General features: G+C 41.5%; 1 protein-coding gene across 1 annotated transcript in view; it reads right to left on the bottom strand.

Annotated features, from left to right (window-relative positions):
- The window catches only part of CYLC1 (cylicin 1), a 66,828-nt gene extending 50,607 nt beyond the window's left edge, over nucleotides 1-16,221 (bottom strand). The window contains exon 1 of the mRNA XM_007534015.3: nucleotides 16,084-16,221. Coding sequence (XP_007534077.2) covers nucleotides 16,084-16,221 — 138 coding nt within the window. The remainder of the gene's footprint in view (nucleotides 1-16,083) is intronic.
- Between the last annotated feature and the right edge of the window lie 1,613 nt (nucleotides 16,222-17,834).

Here is a 17,834-nt window from a genome sequence, read left to right as displayed (position 1 = left end):
CACGGTGCCAGACCGTGTCATAGGCTGCTGTGAGATCAACAAAGACAGCACCTGTCTTTAAATTCTTCTGGAATCCATTTTCAATGTAAGTTGAGAGGGCCAGGGCTTGTTCGCAGGTAGATCTTCCTGGGCGGAAACCAGCCTGGGAGGGTGATAGGAATTTCTCTGTAAGATGAGAAATACGTGACAGAAGCAGCCTCTCAAGGAGTTTGTAACACACGGAGAGGAGAGAAATTGGTCTATAGCTGGCGGCCAGTGTTGGGTCTTTCTTTGGTTTCAAAACCGCTATAATCTTCGCAGGACGCCAAACTTTGGGCATAGACTCAGATTCCAAAATGTGGGACAGGAATGAAGAAAGCCACTTCTTTGCCGCGGGACCCAGGTTAAGAATGAGTTCTGGGGTGATGTTATCATAGCCAGCAGCTGTTCCCGGTTTAACCCTCTTCAAAGCGTCTTCCAGTTCAGACAGTGTAAAGGAGAGAGTTTTGGAGATGGACAAGATGACCGGAAGTGGGATGACCACTCATGGGAAATTTCTCTTTTCCAGACTGGGTCGATCTTAGCACGTCCAACTTGAGTTAGGTGACTGGCCACTGAGTTTGGAGATACGGGAGGATGGGAGACGGGAGGGGGTTGGCTACCGGCACCCAGTCTGTGAAGAAGCTTCCAGGCCTTCCTACTTGAGTGGGTGAAGTTCAGACTTTCCGTGAGTTGTTGCCAGCGGGCTTGGCGTGCTGCATCCAGGGAGGTAATGAGATGGTCAGCCACATCTGGGTCGCCCGACTCATCATACTGCTTTAGTAGTTGCTCGCATTCAGCATCAAGACAAGGCATATAGTTAGCATGTCTCCCACGAGGAATGGCTTGGGAAGCTGCTTTGAAGATGGCTTGGTGGAAGCGCCTGTAGGAATCTTCAGAGGGGATAGAGTTAATTGGAATTGCAGGAATAGATTTGTTGGTAAGATCACTGAACAGACGCCAGTTTGCTTTCCGAAAGTTCCATCTTAGTTTCTCCGAGCACAGAATCAGTGGGAGCTGGAGACCAATGTGGATGATAGCTGGGCGGTGATGACTGTGCGGGAAGATCTTGAGAACTTGTCTTGTAGCGGGAAAGGCTTGGCCGTTGACTGTGCTAATCCAGCACAGGTCGGGTGATGAGTCTTTATTCCATCTAGCACTGTGAAAAGAGCCTGGTTGTTTGGGATCGTATAATAGGGAGAGGTCATTCGCTGAAGCCCAGTCGGCTAAGATAGAGCCGTCAGCATGAGTGGAGGAATATCCCCAGTCTTGGTGATGACTATTAAAGTCTCCGATGTAAACGGCTGGATGCATTGGATTGACCTTCCCGTGGTGCATCTCGTGAGTACCCATTCATTGGGGAAACTGACGATCCTTCCTAGCTGACTGAATCCACATGGATCCCAGTCACTTTCAAAGCCAGCAACAAGCAGCTCCTGACAGCTTTCAAGCTGTTGGTCCTGCTCTTCGAGTCCTCCAACTTAATGTTGAGGGGCTGTCCTTTGGCAAACACGTTCTTATTGGTCAATTGGCGATACAGCATCAGGCAGATGTTATCTGCCTACAAGAAACTCATATAGCAGTCGACGAAGCTGCTCAATTCACCATCAGTGGATTTGATTTAATATGCTATAATCTCCATCCTAAACATGGCCGAGACATCTACGCCAAACTGTGTCTTACAGACATTTACCATACGGCCTCTTCGATCTTCTACGACTCCATTACTGTTGGAACTATTCAGCTCGTCAACATACATAAGCCTCCCAGTGCCTCATGGGATAATGAGGTCCTGCCTAGCCCGAATCACCTGCATCACTGAATGAGTAGCAGCCCAGGCTGGCTCTGGTCGAGTTCTCTCCAACCCAGAGAGCACACATCTGGGGAGGAGGCACCCCCACGCTAGCCCAGCATTTGTCTTTTTTTTAACTTTCCCATTTCTGTTATAAAGTATATTTTGTTATAAGTAGGGTTGCTTCATCCTTCCTTTGTGGACCATTAGTTTTTTTTTTTTTATTAATCTTTGTAAACCTTCTGCTTTATGACTATTTTTGTCCGATTGACTTAGATGAACTTTCTAAAGAAATTATATGGTCAGATTATGTTTCGTAGTACACTCCTCAATATAATTTCGTTGTTCTAGACTTTCATTAGTTGTCCACTCACGAAACACTCACGAAAGACATGTCTCTGATATCTGATTACTGTAAAAAATGGCGACTAATCCCTAGCACTGCAAAAACGGTATCATCTGTTTTCTATCTACACCATGTCTCGGCCTCGTGTGAGCTTAATGTGCAGCTTGACGATACGAGAATCCGGCATGAAGCCCAGCCAGTCTATCTTGGCGTTACTCTCGATCGCACCCTGTCATTTCACAAACATCTCATAAAAACTGCAGCAAAGGTGGGTGCGAGGAATAACATCATTGCAAGACTGGCCAGCTCCTCATGGGGTGCGAGCGCTTCCACACTACTATCATCATCTCTGGCATTATGCTATTCCACTGCAGAATACTGTGCCCCAGTATGGTTCCGTAGCCCCCATGTCCACTTGGTCGATTACAAATTATATTCCTCCATGAGGATAATTTCTGGAACCATCCGTTCCACCCCGGTTCCATGGCTGCCAGTTCTTAGCAACATCGCCCCGCCAGATATTCGTTGGGATGCGGCATCATCTAAGTTCATTTCCCACGTCTACGCTCGACCGGACCTGCCAATATATGCAGATATCTTCGTCCACCCTGTCCAACGCTTGACGTCTCGTCATCCAATCTGGTCTCCTACGCCTACACTGAACTTCTCTGTTCCAGTCTCTTGGAAACAGAGTTGGCAGTCAGCTGAGGTAAAGAACAAACACCTCATCACAGACCCCTGCAAGCGTCAACCTGGCTTTGACCTAGCACGCTATGATTGGGCCCTCCTCAATCACTATCGAACAGGCCATGGCCGGTGCGCTGCTATGTTCCATCGCTGGGGAGCCAGAGATGACCCGAACTGCCTCTGCGGCTCCAGACAGACTATGACCCACGTAGTCAACGACTGCCACCTCTCCAGATTCAAAGGAGGTCTCGAAACTTTACATCAGGCTCAACCTGATGCTGTTGACTGGCTATGGAAGAAGGGCAAATGCTAGAAGAAGAATTAGTTGTCCAGTGATGTGCCTTGATGTATGTTATTCGTGGTTCAGGAATTTGGATGTGTTATCTACTTCTTGAATGACTGGGTCTAGATCATTCCTCAGATTTCAATATGTGTTTCTATGAATATGATCTCTGCTCTCATCTCCTTCTGGAGTTACTATTATAGTTGTATTTGCAGTTATAATAGAATCTGACATTTCTTATAATTGCTTCATTTTTTCTTATTCACCTTATTCCATTTTAGAGAGGTGATCATTTTATCCTTTAATATTGAAATTCACTCCTTTCCATATTCAAGTCTACTGTCAATACTTTCCTATTTGGTCTACATCCCAATCAAAAAGTCTTTAATGCCTTGTAGCTGTGTTTTGCTTTTTCCCCCTCAAAATTTGGAATTTTGTGGAGGAGATAGATAGCATAATGGTTATGCAAAAGGATTCTCATGCCTGAGGCTTTAAAGTCCCAGGTTCACTCCCCCACACCACCATAAGCCAGAGCTGAACAATGTTCTGGTAAAAAATAAATAAATACATATTTAAAAAAAATTTTGTGACTAAATATAATTACTGTAGTGTGTTTTGATCTTGAAACAGCTTCCACATGTTGAAATATTTAAAGTTCTATAATTGTCTCTTTGATATGTTTTCTATCAATAAATAAGTTGTGTGATGATCTTCTAACTCTGTATCCTTTTGGGTTTTTCTTGTTGACTCACTTACCAACTTCATTGATATTACAAGTTGTCAATTTTCTGTGCTTATGCATATAGTTGAACAGCAGGCACAGTAGGCACTGTTACTATATAGTATTGGATTTTTCCTTTGTGACCTTTTGTGGAGTGAAGAAAAGAGTGTGGATGTGGTGAATAATGTGGTGTCTGACATTACTGGAATAATCTTTGAGGGGTAAAAGTTATGGTAAGAGGGTTAAGCCCTATATCTGATTATCTGATTATTTCTAGACTCCCTATATTGCACAAGTCTAAAATTTATTTTCCTAGTCTATGTATCTGTGATTTACCCTTGAGAAGGGTAGTGGTGAATCAAGTCAGACCATCTATATGTGGCACATTTACCAGATGTTAGCTGAAATTTATTCTGCCAGATATATCAATCCTTATAGATGGTTCAGAACCCTGATTCTATTTTAAATTTCCTAGGATGAGGTATTAGGAATATATAATCTCTCCTCTTTCCCAGGACACCTACACAACTTGTGAAGATGGTGTTGGTAGCTAACAAGTACTGAGTAGTTAGCACTGAGGTATCCTTCTCTTTCCCCTCCTCTGCCTGTTGGCTATGTATATCTATCTGTCTTTAGACAATGTTTTGTTTTGTTTTCTTCAGAAATTTGAGCTTAGTTGTTATGAAGTTTCATTTGATACCTTATTGTAATACTGCTTGTGTTAAGGGGGCTCAATTTGCTTATAATTCAATAATCATAGGCCATGTCTCCACCTCCACAAATCAAAAAGTATTTTGTTTTTGCTCTGTCAGGGTCTTGTACATGCACAATTGCACTATTCTTGTGCCATTTTTTTCATTTAGAAGGGTAGACAGCAAAAGACGCAGAGAGACAGATATCACCACACCGGAGCATTACCCAGTACTGCAACAACTTTAAAATGATGCTAGGATTAAAAGATGGTATGACACTTGTATTACACAGTGAGCTATCTTACCTGCCTCAAAAGATATTTTAACTAAAATAGTAAGAACATAGTTATAGAAAAATAGTTATTATAATAGATATAATTCTTCTTTATGGACAACTCAACTTGATTTTATCTTGTAGGAAAATCATGAATTTGGACAAGTATCACATTATAATTGCTGGAGTGCATGATCTTAAAAAAGTAACTTCTAGTGGGACTGGTCAGTGGCATACCTGACTGAGCACATGTGTTAGTGTACTCAAGGACCCAAGTTCAAGCCCCTAGTCCTGACAGCAGGGCCAAGTTTCAAAAGAGGTCAAGAAACTCTGAAGGTTTCTCTCTCTCTCTCTCTCTCTCTCTCTCTCTCTCTCTCTCTCTCCATCTTGATCTCCCTTCCATCTTAATTTATCACTGCCTCTATAAAAAGTAAATACAATTAAAATGTTGCTTCTAACACTAATGTGTTTTTTAGAAAGTCTAGTTAAAATTTAGAACAACTGTTTGATAATATAATATATGGAACTTCTTTTATTGACTCACTGCAGACTATTGTGTACTTTTGCTTTCAAGTATATATTTTGCCCTAATTTATGGATACATGTATACATATGCCCTATCACACGGGACCTGGTCTATATCTTGGTTTTGGGACTTTGTTAGGTATTGAATGACCCTAAGTGACATTATAGAATCCTATGAGAAAGGAAAGGTCTCACCTGAGTAATAAGGCTGAAGGGTTGACATTCCATGCCTGATGTCTCTGGACAGAGTCCGAAGTGATGCATGCTGAGGCAGTACTCGTTGCTTTGATTAGGTTGGGATCAGCAGATGCAATATCATTTGGTATGAATTGAGAGAAGCATGAAGTGAAGTGAGTCCCATCCTACAGGTTCCAGGACTAGGGGAAATGTGGGCTTTATGGAGGAAGCGGGAGGTTCCTGCTGTATTAGCATTTAAAAAGGCAATAGATAGTTATTGTTATAATCAAATTATTTGTCAATTGGTTTAACTTTGAAAATCCTATTGTTAGGATTTGCTGTATCATACACAAAATCACCAAAATTTATGTCTTTTGACATTATTTATATATATAGCTGTATCTTATAAAATAGCACCACTGGTTGCTTCTGTTCTCCCTGGTCTAAGCTTTTAGGACAGTAAACATTTCAAAAAACAAGTCTTTTATTATTATTATTTTTTTTATTTATTTAAGAAAGAAGACATTAACAAAACCGTAGGATAGGAGGGGTATAACTCCACACAGTTCCCACAACCCGATCTCCATATCCCATCCCCTCCCCTGATAGCATTCCCATTCTCTATCCCTCTGGTCTGGGACTATGGACCCAGAGTCCTTGTGGGTTGCAGAAGGTAGAAGGTCTGGCTTCTGTAATTGCTTCCCCGCTGAACATGGGCATTGACTGGTCAATCCATACTCCCAGTCTGCCTCTCTTTTTCCCTAGTAGGGTGGTCTCTGGGGAAGCTGAGCTCCAGGACACATTGGTGGGGTCTTCAGTCCAGGGAAGTCTGGTCAGCATCATGCTGGCATCCGGAGCCTGGTGGCGGAAAAGAGAGTTAACATTCAAAGCCAAACAAATTGTTGAGCAATCATGGACCTAAAGGCTAGAATAGTGCAGATGAAGTGTTGGGGGAGGTACTCTCTGCAGACTCTTGTGTACTTCTGCTTTCAGGCATATATTTTTCCCTGGTTTATGGGCATGTGTGAACATATGCTCTATCTCAGGGGACCTGGTCTATATCTAGGTTTGGGGATTTTATTGGGGAGTGGAACACCTGGAATGGAATTAGAGAATACTATGAAAGGAAAGGTCTCACCTAAGTGATAAAGCTGAAGGGTTATCATTCCACGCCTGAAGTCTCTGGACACAGTCTGAAGTGAAGCATGCTGAGGTGGCACTCGTTGCATTGATTAGGTTGCTATCGGCGGATGCAATATTATTTGATATGAATGGGTCAGAGAAGGTGGGTTAATTGTTCTTAATAGCTTCATAGTATTCCATTGTGGAAGGGTTCCTCTGTCCCCACAGCCTCTCTAGCATTTGTTGCTGCTGTCCTTTTTGATTTATGCCATTTTCACAGGGGTGAGGTGGTATCTCAATGCTGTCTTTATTTGCATTTCTCTGACAATCAGCTACCGGGAGCAATTTTTCATGTGTTTGTTAGCCTTTTGGATCTCTTCTGTAGTGAATGTTTTGTTCATATCCTCTGGCAATTTTTGGATGGGGTCATTTGCTTTTTTGTTGCTAAGTTTGCTGAGCTTTTTGTATATTTGGTTATTACTCTCTTATCTGATGTATGAGATGTGAAGATCTTCTCTCATTCTGTGCAGTGTCTGTTTGTTTGTGTGATAGTTTCCTTGGCTACACAGAAACTTTTCAATTTGAATCCATTCTCGGTGGTTCACTTCCTAATAAAGTCCCAAAACCTAGATATAAACCATGTCCCGTGAGATAGAGCATATGTTCACATGTATCTATAAATTAGGGCAAAATATATACCTGAAATCAAAAATACACAATAGTCTTCAGTGAGTCAGTGTAAACTTCATAGTGAAATAGTGTCTACTTAGATGTAGCTACCTTCCTCACCTACTTCCTATTACACTTCTCTCAGTCACTCCAAAGCTAACTTTATCAAAGCAAGGACCGCAAAAGCTGAATAAGGGCAAGAGACTGGCATACTTTAACAATGACTCTTTAGTCAATAACAGGCCACCCTGTCATCTAGACATGATGTGCCTAGACCTTGAATAAATCCCTCTCTCCATTGTTACTGGTCATCTCTCTCAGGAACTACACAATAGACCCCTTTGTGGGCCCCCGTAGGACCTTGCCCCTCAGCTTGGATCAACAAGTTGCTCTGATTCCCCAGAACCCCGCCCCACTAGGGAAAGAGGGAGGCAGGCTGGGAATATGGATAAATCTCTCAATGCTCATGTTCAGTGGGGAAGCAATTACAGAAGCCAGACCTTCCACTTTCTGCACCCCATAATGACCCTACATTCATACGCCCAGAGGGTTCAAAAATAGGAACACTATCAGAGGATGGTATGGGATATGGAGTTCTGGTGGTATGAATTGTGTGGAGTTGTATTCCTCTTATTCTATGGTTTTGTCAATGTCTCCTTTTAATAAATAGAATTAAAAAAAATTTAATAGCTTCCGCACAGCCAAAGAAACCGTCACCCAAACAGAGAGACCTCCCACAGACTGCAAGATCTTCACATGCCATACATCAGACAAGAGACTAATAATGAATATATATGAAGAGCTCATCAAACTCAGCAACAAGAAAACAAATGACCAAATCAGAAGTTGGACAGAGGATATGAACAGAATATTCACAGAAGAAGAAATTCAAAAGACCAACAGACATATGAAAAAATGTTCTAGGTCACTGATTTTCAGATAAATCAAATAAAGACAACTATGAGATACCTCCTCACCTCAATGAGAATGTCATACATCAGAAAAGGTAGAAACAACAAATGCTAGGGAAGTTATGGGGACAAAAGAGCGTTCCTGCACTGCTGGTGGGAATCTAAATTGGTCCAACCCCTGAGCAGAGGTCCATTTCAAAATGTTTGAAATGGACCTTTCTTATGGCCCAGTAATACCTCTCCTAGGGATATATGCTGTGAACTCAAAACACACCCATCCAAAAAGATATGTGTACAACTTAGCCAAAAATTTGTTTGGCTCTGTATGTTAACTTTCTTTGCAGCCACCACGTTCCAGATGCTAACATGAGGCCAACTGGACTTTCCTGGGAAGATGATCCTACCAAGGTGTCCCTGAGCCCTGTTTCTTAATAACCCTACTCCACCAGGGAATAAGAGAGACAGGCTGGGAGTATGGACCAACCTGCTAATGCCTATGTTCAGCGGGGAAATAATTACAGAAGTCAGACCTTCCGCCTTCTGCACCCCATAATGACACTGGGTCCATACTTCCAGAGGGTTAAAGAATAAGAAAGCTATCAGAAGAGGGGATAGGATACGGAGTTCTGGTGGTGGAAGTTGTGTGGAGTTGTACCCTTCTTATTGTATGTTTTTTTGTCAGTTTTTCCTTTTTATAAATAAAAATTAAAAAATATATGTGTACAACTATGCTCATAACAGCACAGTTCATTATAGCCAAAACCTGAAAGCAACCCAGGTGCCCAATAACAGGTGAATGGCTGAGAAATTATGTTATGTATACATGATGGAATACGACTTAGCTATTAGAAATAAAGACTCTGCCTTCTATGAATCATCTGTATGGAGCTAGAAGAAATTATATTAAGTGAAATAAGTCAGAAAGAGAAAGACGAATATGGGATTATTTCACTCATGAATAGATGTTGAGAAGGAAGAATAGAAAGGGCAACACAAACCAAAATTTTACTAGTTCGAAATAGCACACCAAAGTAAAAATCTCTTGGTGGAAGATAAGGGTAGATTTTTAGCTTCATGGTGGGGAGGTGGCAGTACAGACACAGACTTTTGGTGTCAGGAATGGTGTTGATATATACACCGATTAAATTACAGTCCTACAAATCACTATTTAATCAGTATATGAGGTGAAAAATGGATTGTCTGGAACTTTTTTATGAGAATATATTTCCTTAATATAAGCAGTTAGGGCTGGAAATTTATAACCTGATTGAATTTTAACAGTGTGCTTAAATTGTTAGTATATTTCTTTTAAAAAAATATTTATTTATTTATTTATATATTAACTAGAGACAGAAAGAAATTGAGAGGGAAGGGCGAAGATAGAGAAGGAAAGAGACAGAAAGACACCTGCAGCACTGCTTCACAACTCATGAAGCTATCCCCCTGCAGGTGGGGAACAGGGGCTTGAATTTTCATCCTTTTGCACTGTAACATGAGAGTTTAATCAGGTGTGCCACCACCTGACCCCAGTATACTTCTAACACAGACTATTTTAAAATATTAAATCACCTATAATTTTAAACCAGGAAGACCTGAAGCATCTGGCTGCATCAGTATATAAGATATAGTTGGGAGTCGGGCTGTAGCGCAGCGGGTTAAGCGCAGGTGACGCAAAGCACAAGGACCGGCATAAGGATCCCGGTTCGAACCCTGGCTCCCCACCTGCAGGGGAGTCGCTTCACAGGCGGTGAAGCATGTCTGCAGGTGTCTATCTTTCTCTCCCCTTCTCTGTCTTCCCCTCCTCTCTCCATTTCTCTCTGTCCTATCCAACAACGACAATAACAATAATAACTACAACAATAAAACAACAAGGGCAGCAAAAGGGAATAAATAAATAAAATAAATATTTAAAAAAAGATACAGCTATATGCAAATAGCATTAAATGACATAAATCATGGTGAGGTCTTGTGTTGTAAATTATTTTACAAAGAGGTATTGGGGTTGGGGCTGCTTGTGGCACATATAGAAGAATTCACAGCGGGAGCTGGGAACTGGTTTAATCAATACAAGGTTTATTAGGGTGAAACAGGTGAAAGCAAAATAAGCAATTATCAAGGGTTAAGCGTACGCTAGGTCTATAAAGTCCGAATATGGTTATCAAACTTTAGTCCCATAAGATAAACACTTATCAGCTCTGGTAAAGGTTGCTCATGGTTGTAGAGGGGGTTAAAAGTTTATCGGCTAACAGAGTCACACGTGTTCAGTTCCCAGGAAAAGCAGCCATGGCGGATACCTGACCAGAAGAAGCTTCTGACCAGAAGCAGCAGCAGTAGCCAGCCAAAGAGACTCATGTGCTCCAAGTCCCTTGCTTTTATACATTCCCTTCTCTGAAGCAACTCCTCAGGGTGACATTATTTGTATGCTAATAGTCCCAAACTCCTGCTGGGGTCACCACAGTCTTGCATGGTAGAACATGTCCTAACAATGTGTTCTTTCAAAGTCAGCCAAATTCCCAAGTAACTTGGTTATAATAACAGATCTATTGCCTTCTTTTTTCTTTTTTTATTTATAGAAAGGAAACATTGACAAAACCATAGAATAAGAGGGGTACGACTCCACACAATTCCTATCACCAGAACTCCATATCCCATTTCCTCCCCTGATAGTTTTCCTGTTCTTTAATTCTCTGAGAGAATGGACACAAGGTCATTATGGGATGTGGAAGGTGGAAGGTCTGGCTTCTGTAACTACATCTCTGCTGAACATGGGCGTTGACAGGTTGATCCAAACTCCCCACTTGGCTTTCTCTCTCTCCCTAGTAGGGTGGGGCTCTGAGGAAGCAAAGCTCCAGGATATACTGGTGGGGTAATATATCCAGGGAAGTCTGATCCGAATCATGCTAGCATCTGGAACCTGGTAGCTGAAAAGAGAGTTAACATACAAAGCCAAATAAATTGTTGAACAATCATTAACTTAAAGGCTGTAATAGTGCAGATGAAGAGTTGAGGGGTCCTCCGTTTGTAGATAGCTAGTAGGCATATTTTAGTTATATTCCAAAGGTCCTGTGGCTATACTAGTTTTTTTTTTTTCCCTGAGCCTGAAATCTGATATGAAGGTGGATCCACATTATTGTTTGGGGAGATGATGTCATGGATGCAAAAGGAACAGAAAGCTAGATCAGAGAATAGAGTAGCTCCCTAATATAGGAGAGGGGTATAAATATTGTTGACTGTAAACCCCATCGATTTGATTTGTTTTGAGGCCCATATTCAGCTTAGGAGCTCATGTGACCTCTGCATCCCTATAGATTTGAGCTCAAATTCTGTCGTCATGAGTAGGAACATTCCAAGCTGCCCCAATATCAACCCCTCTTCCTCAGGTGTAACATAGAGTATGTTGTTCATCCTCCCTTCAGAGGATGGAACATTCTCTACTGTTGTTGATCCAAGTTGAGGGCAAGTTTCTATGGGGGGGCCACAAAGGGGTCTATCATGTTGTTCCTGATAGAGATGACCAGTAACAATGTAAAGAGTGATTTATTTGATATCTAGGCTCATCATATCTGTTTGGGAATTTCAGGACTCCCCAAATAGGGCCCCAGCTGGTGGGGTGGCCTGATAGTGACTGAAGAGTCATCAATAAAGTATGCCAGTCTCTTGCCCTTATTCAGCATTTGCAGTCCTTGCTTTGCTAAGGTTAGCTTTGGAGTGAGTGAGGGAAGTGTAATAGGAAGTAGATGAGGATGGTATCTAAGTCTAATTTAGATACTATTGTATTATGAACTTTATACTGACTCACTGCAGACTATTGTGTACTTTTGCTTTCACGTATATATTTTGCCCTGATTTATGGATACATGTGAACATATGCTCTATATTACAGGACCTGGTCTATATCTATGTTTTGGGACTTAGTTAGGAAGTGAACCACCTGGAATGGAATTAGAGAATACTATGAAAGGGAAGGTCTCACCCAAGTAATGACATCAATCTGATGTCTCTGGACATCGTCTGAAGTGAATCCTGCTCAGGTGGTACTGATTGCATTTATTAGGATGGGATCAGTAGATGCAATAACATTTGGTATGCATCGAGAAAAACATGCAGGAAAGTGAACCCCACCCTAGAGGTTCCAGGACTGGGGGAAGTATAGTCTCTATAGAGGAAGTGGGAGGTTCCTGCTGTCTTAGGCTTAAGAAGACAATAGATAGTTACTGCTATAATCACATTATTTGGAAATTAGGTTAACTTTGAAAAATACCTTTGTTAGGATTTATTGTATCATACACAACATCACCATAATTTATGTCCTTTGAAATTATTTGTATATAGCTGTGCCACTGGTTGCTTCTGTTCTCCCTGGTCTAGGCTTTTAAGAGAATCAACATATCAAAGACTCAGCCTATGTATTAAAAAGGCTCAATCTGTGCTTTAAAAAGTTTGAGATATACAATAAATTTTCCCCTCATATTAATTAAATAGTGATTTATAGGACTACAAATTAGTAGGAGTATACATAAACACCATTTCCACAACAAAAACACTGTATCCCATCCCATCCTCCTTCCCCCCCGCCCCCAGGAAGCCGAATATTCACACTCACCCTCAATCCAGGGTATTTACTTTGGTGCCATACTTGAAATTTAGTCAAGTTCTACTTTTAGTTTACCTTTATGTTCTTCTTTCTCAACTTCTGTTTATGAGTGGGATCATCCCATACTCATCTTTATCTTTCTGACTTAGCTCACGTAACATAATTCCTTCTAGCTCCATCCAAGATGGGTCAGAGAAGGTGGGTTAATTGTTCTTAATAGCTGCATAGTATTCCATTGTGTATATATACCACAGCTTTCTTAGTCACTGATCTGTTGTTGGGCACCTGAGTTGCTTGCAGTTTTTAGTTATTACAAGTTGTGCTGTTATGAACATAGGTGTACACCTATCTTTTTGGTTGGGTATTATGGAGACCTTTGGGAATATCTTTATTTAATCATTTTTTATTGATGTGTTTTTCATTTTTTGTTCTGTTGTTCTTCAGCTGTTGTGTTTTGAGTACACGTCACACTATACTAAATACCTTTTTGACAAACACAGTCACCAACCTCAGAAATTACAGCAATAGTAACTGAAGCAATTATTGATGCAGTTTAACCAATACAAGCTAGCCAAACAACACCTCCAGTCTAAGAAAAAACAGCAACAACATCTGAAAGAAAAAGAAGGAGAAAGGAAGAAAGAGGGGAAAGGTAAGTAGAGAAGACACACAAAGACACACACACACACACACACACACACACACACACACACACACACACACACACTCCACTCCGAGTCAGACTTCTTCCCCAAAATACTTCACAAGAGAGTATCAGTGAATTCATAAGAAAAGAAGTAGAAAGGAAGAAAATAATTAAAAAAAAAGAAAAGCAGTGAAAGGAAAGAGTTTTTTTTTTTTTTTAATTAGCTAGGAGGAGGGAAAAATAGAGTGCAGGCAAGAGATAGAGGGAAACAAGTTCCTCTCATAATATATAAGACACCCAGTCACCTAAGCAAGGGAAAAAACAACATCAGTTAATTTTGGTCAACCTAAAGAAGTAGGAGGGAAGAGGGACACATGTATATAAAAATAGTAATAATAAAATAATAAAAATAAAATAGAGTAAAACACCTTAACAGTCAGTCTGCAGCTTGGACCACTCCATATTGGCTCCAGGACTCCATAACACCCAACCAAAAAGAGGTGTGTACTCCTATGTTCATAGCAGCACAATTCATAATAGCTAAAACCTGGAAGCAACCCAGGTGCCCAACAACAGATGAATGGCTGAGAAAGCTGTGGTATATATACACAATGGAATACTATGCAGCTATCAAGAACAATGAACCCACCTTCTCTGACCCATCTTGGACAGAGCTAGAAGGAATTATGTTAAGTGAACTAAGTCAGAAAGTTAAAGATGAGTATGGGATGATCCCACTCATCAACAGAAGCTGACTTAGAAGATCTGAAATGGAAACTAAAAGCAGGACCTGATCAAATTGTAAGTAGGGCACCAAAGTAAAAACCCAGTGGTGAGGGGTAGACATGTAGCTTCCTGGGCCAGTGGGGGGTGGGAATGGGCGGGAGGGATGGGTCACGGTCCTTTGGTGATGGGAATGGTGTTTATGTACTCTCCTAGCAAAATGTAGACATATAAATCAGTAGTTAATTAATATGAGAGGGGGAAATCAATTGTATGTCTCAAAGGTTCTCAAAAGACAAACTGAATCTTTTTAATAGATAGGCTACGTATTTGATATGCGGACTCTCTCAAAAGCCTAGACCAAGTAGATTAGAAGCTTCCAATAGCACAGCTATATACAAGATACTGGGTACTGTACAGCAAACCATAACAAAGGGACTTTTCAAAGTTAACCCAATTAACAAATAATGTGATGATAATATTAACTATTGATTGTCTTTTTGAACCCTAAGACAGCAGGAACCTCGCATCTTCACTATAGAGCCCCTACTTCCCCCAGTCCTGGCACCCTTGGATAGGGCTCACTTTCCCGTATGCATCTCCCAATCCATACCAAATAATATTGCATCCGCCGATCACAACCTAACCAAAGCAACGATTGCCATCTCAACATGCTTCACCTCAGAGTGTATCCAGAGACTTCACGTGTGGAATGACAACCCTTCAGCTTCATTACTCGGGTGAGACCTTTCCTTTTATAGTACACTCTAATTTCATCTCAGGTGGTTCACTTTCTGGCAGGGTCCCATGACCTAGACATACACCAGTTTCTGTGAGAGAGAGCGTATGTGCACATGTATCCATAAACTACTGCAAAATATATACCTGAAAGCAGGATTACACTGGAGTTTGCAGTGAGTACCTCCCTAACACTTCCTCTCCACTATTCCAAACTTGGGATCCATGATTGCTCAACAAATTGTTTGGCTTTGTGTGTTAACTCTCTTTTCAATCACCAGGTTCCAGATGCCACCAGGATGCTGGCTAGGCTTCCCTGGATTGAAGACCCCACCAATGTGTCCTGGAGCTCAGCTTCTCCAGAGACACACCTTACTAGGGAAAGAGAGAGGCAGACTGGGAGTATGGACCGACCAGTCAACGCCCATGTTCAGCGGGGAAGCAATTACAGAAGCCAGACCCTCTACCTTCTGCAACCCTCAACGACCCTGGGTCCATGCTCCCAGAGGGCTAGAGAATGGGAGGGCTATCATGGGAGAGGGTGGGTTGTGGGGATTGGGTGGTGGGAATTGTGTGGAGTTGTACCCCTCCTACCTTGTGCTTTTGTTCACTAATCCTTTCTTAAATAAAAAAAAAAATAGTAATAATAAAATAATAAAAATAAAATAGAGTAAAACACCTTAACAGTCAGTCTGCAGCTTGGACCACTCCAGATTGGCTACAGGAAGCCTGTGCAAAGACATTCAATTATAAGAAGTATCCAAGAAAAAAAAAAAAACCCACCAAAACACCTCCAGGTAGTCTTTCCTAGGCAGGGATGAGGCTCTGATTGGTCTGGTATTTTGTCACTCTTATAGAGCTCCAGCCACTTAAAAAAAAGAGAAGTTAAACAAAAAGGAAAATGCTTGGAATGACACCCATAGTGAGTCAGGAATCTTGGTAAAGAAAATAGCTCAGTGGGAAGCCTGCTAGAAGGGGCTGTCCAGCCCCTGGGGGCTTGTTCTTGGGTTGGTGGGGAGGGGTGAACTCAGAAATAATGAAAAGATTTTCCTTTCTTTGTTCCCTGGCCTCCGTTTGTCGGCTGAAGAATGAGTTATGCTACTCTATTTTGGGGTTACCCTGACCAGCCCGTGTTCACCCTCCTACAGACAGCCCAGTATCCTACCCTATCCATAAAATCCCAGGTCGCAGGGTGCTGCCTTTTGGAGCTCACAGCATCTGCTGCTCCCAAGTCACCCTCTTGGCTCTGCCCCCCATCTATTGCCTTCTTAAACATAAGGCAGCAGGGATCTTCTCCATTCATTATAAAACTTACTTTTCTCCCAGACCTGGAACCTCAGGGGTGGGGCTCGTTTCCCTTCATGCTTCTCTTGATTCTACCAATTCATACTGCATCTGCTGATCTCAACCTAGTCAATGCAATGAGTACCACCTCAGCATGTTTCACTTCAGATTGTGTCCAGAGGCACAAGGAAAGGGATGTCAAACTTTCAACTCCATTACTCTACTGAGGCCTATCCTAGGTCATAGGTGTCCTTAATTCCATTTTTGCTGGTACAGTTTCCAACAAAGCTACAGAACCTAGATACAGACCAGGGCTCCTGAGATAGAACACATGTGCACATGTATCCTTAGGTTAGAGGAAAATATATACCTTAATGTAAAAGTGCATAGTAGTTTGCAGTGACCCAATAAGTGCAGCAAGCAAGAAGAAAATCCTAAAAAAGACATCATAAAGTACTTAATCAAATAGTTTCTACTTAGACCTAGATACCTTCCTCACCTACTTCCTGTTTCATTTCCCTCAATCACTCCAAAGCTAACCTTGTCAGACAGTCAGGACTACAAATGTTAGATAAGCGCAAGAGACTGACATATTTAATGATGTTTTTTTTTGGTTACTACCAGGTCACCCCATCACCCAGGGACCTGGTCAGGGAATCCTGGGATTCTCACACAAACATGATGGGCCTAGACCTCTAATAAATCCCTATATTGACTCTCACAGTTCACTTCCATCAGGAACGCCTTTGTGGGCCCCTATATGACCCTACCATCAATGTGGATCAACAGTAGAAGAGACTGCCCTATTTTCTGAAGGAAGGTTGAGTCAACATACTCTACCACTTGAGGAATATTAGTCTGGCAATGAGTGCAGCCTAGAATGTTCCTAGATAATGACCTCAGAACTCAAACTGAAACCTACAGGGATACAGAGGTTACACAGGATCCTGTGCTGAATATGGTGCCCAGATCAAACCCATAGGATTGACAATTAACAAGATTTATATGTTTTCCTATTTTGAGGCTACTTTCTTCAGTGATCCAACTTTCTAGTCCTATTTCTAACTCTAACACCATCTCCCCAGATAATATCATTGGTCTACCTACATGTTAGCTGTTGTGCTCAGACAAAAGTCAGTAAAGTCATGAACCCTTTGGAATATACTTAAGATAATCCTACCAGCTTTTTTTTTTTTTCCTAAATGGAGACCCCAAATCTCATATTCTACATTCTTGCCTTTAGGTTCCTGATTATGAAACAATTTGTTCTTCTTTATATCTTAGTGCTTCTTCAGCAACCAAGTTGCAGATGCTATCATGACATCAAACTGACTTCCCTGGGTAAACGACTTCAAATTGTATCCTGGAGCCTCAATGCACCACATACCTGCCCCTCTGGGGAAAGAAAGAGAGACAGGCTAGATATACGGATTGACCTTCCAAGGGCCATGATCAGAGAAGAAGCAACTACAAAAGCCAGACCTTCCACTTTCTGTACCGCACAATGATTCTGGGTCCATTCTTGCAGAGGGATAAAGAATAGGAAAGCTTTCAAGGGTGGTGGTGGTGGAAATTGTGTGGAGTTGCACCCCTCTTGTCCTAGGGTCTTGTTCATATTTTTCATATTTTTAT

The sequence above is a fragment of the Erinaceus europaeus genome, chromosome X (assembly GCF_950295315.1).
Source record: "Erinaceus europaeus chromosome X, mEriEur2.1, whole genome shotgun sequence".
Lineage (NCBI taxonomy): Eukaryota > Metazoa > Chordata > Mammalia > Eulipotyphla > Erinaceidae > Erinaceus > Erinaceus europaeus.
The sequence above is the reverse complement of the archived record's forward strand: the minus strand, read 5'-3'. Positions and strand labels throughout refer to the sequence as shown.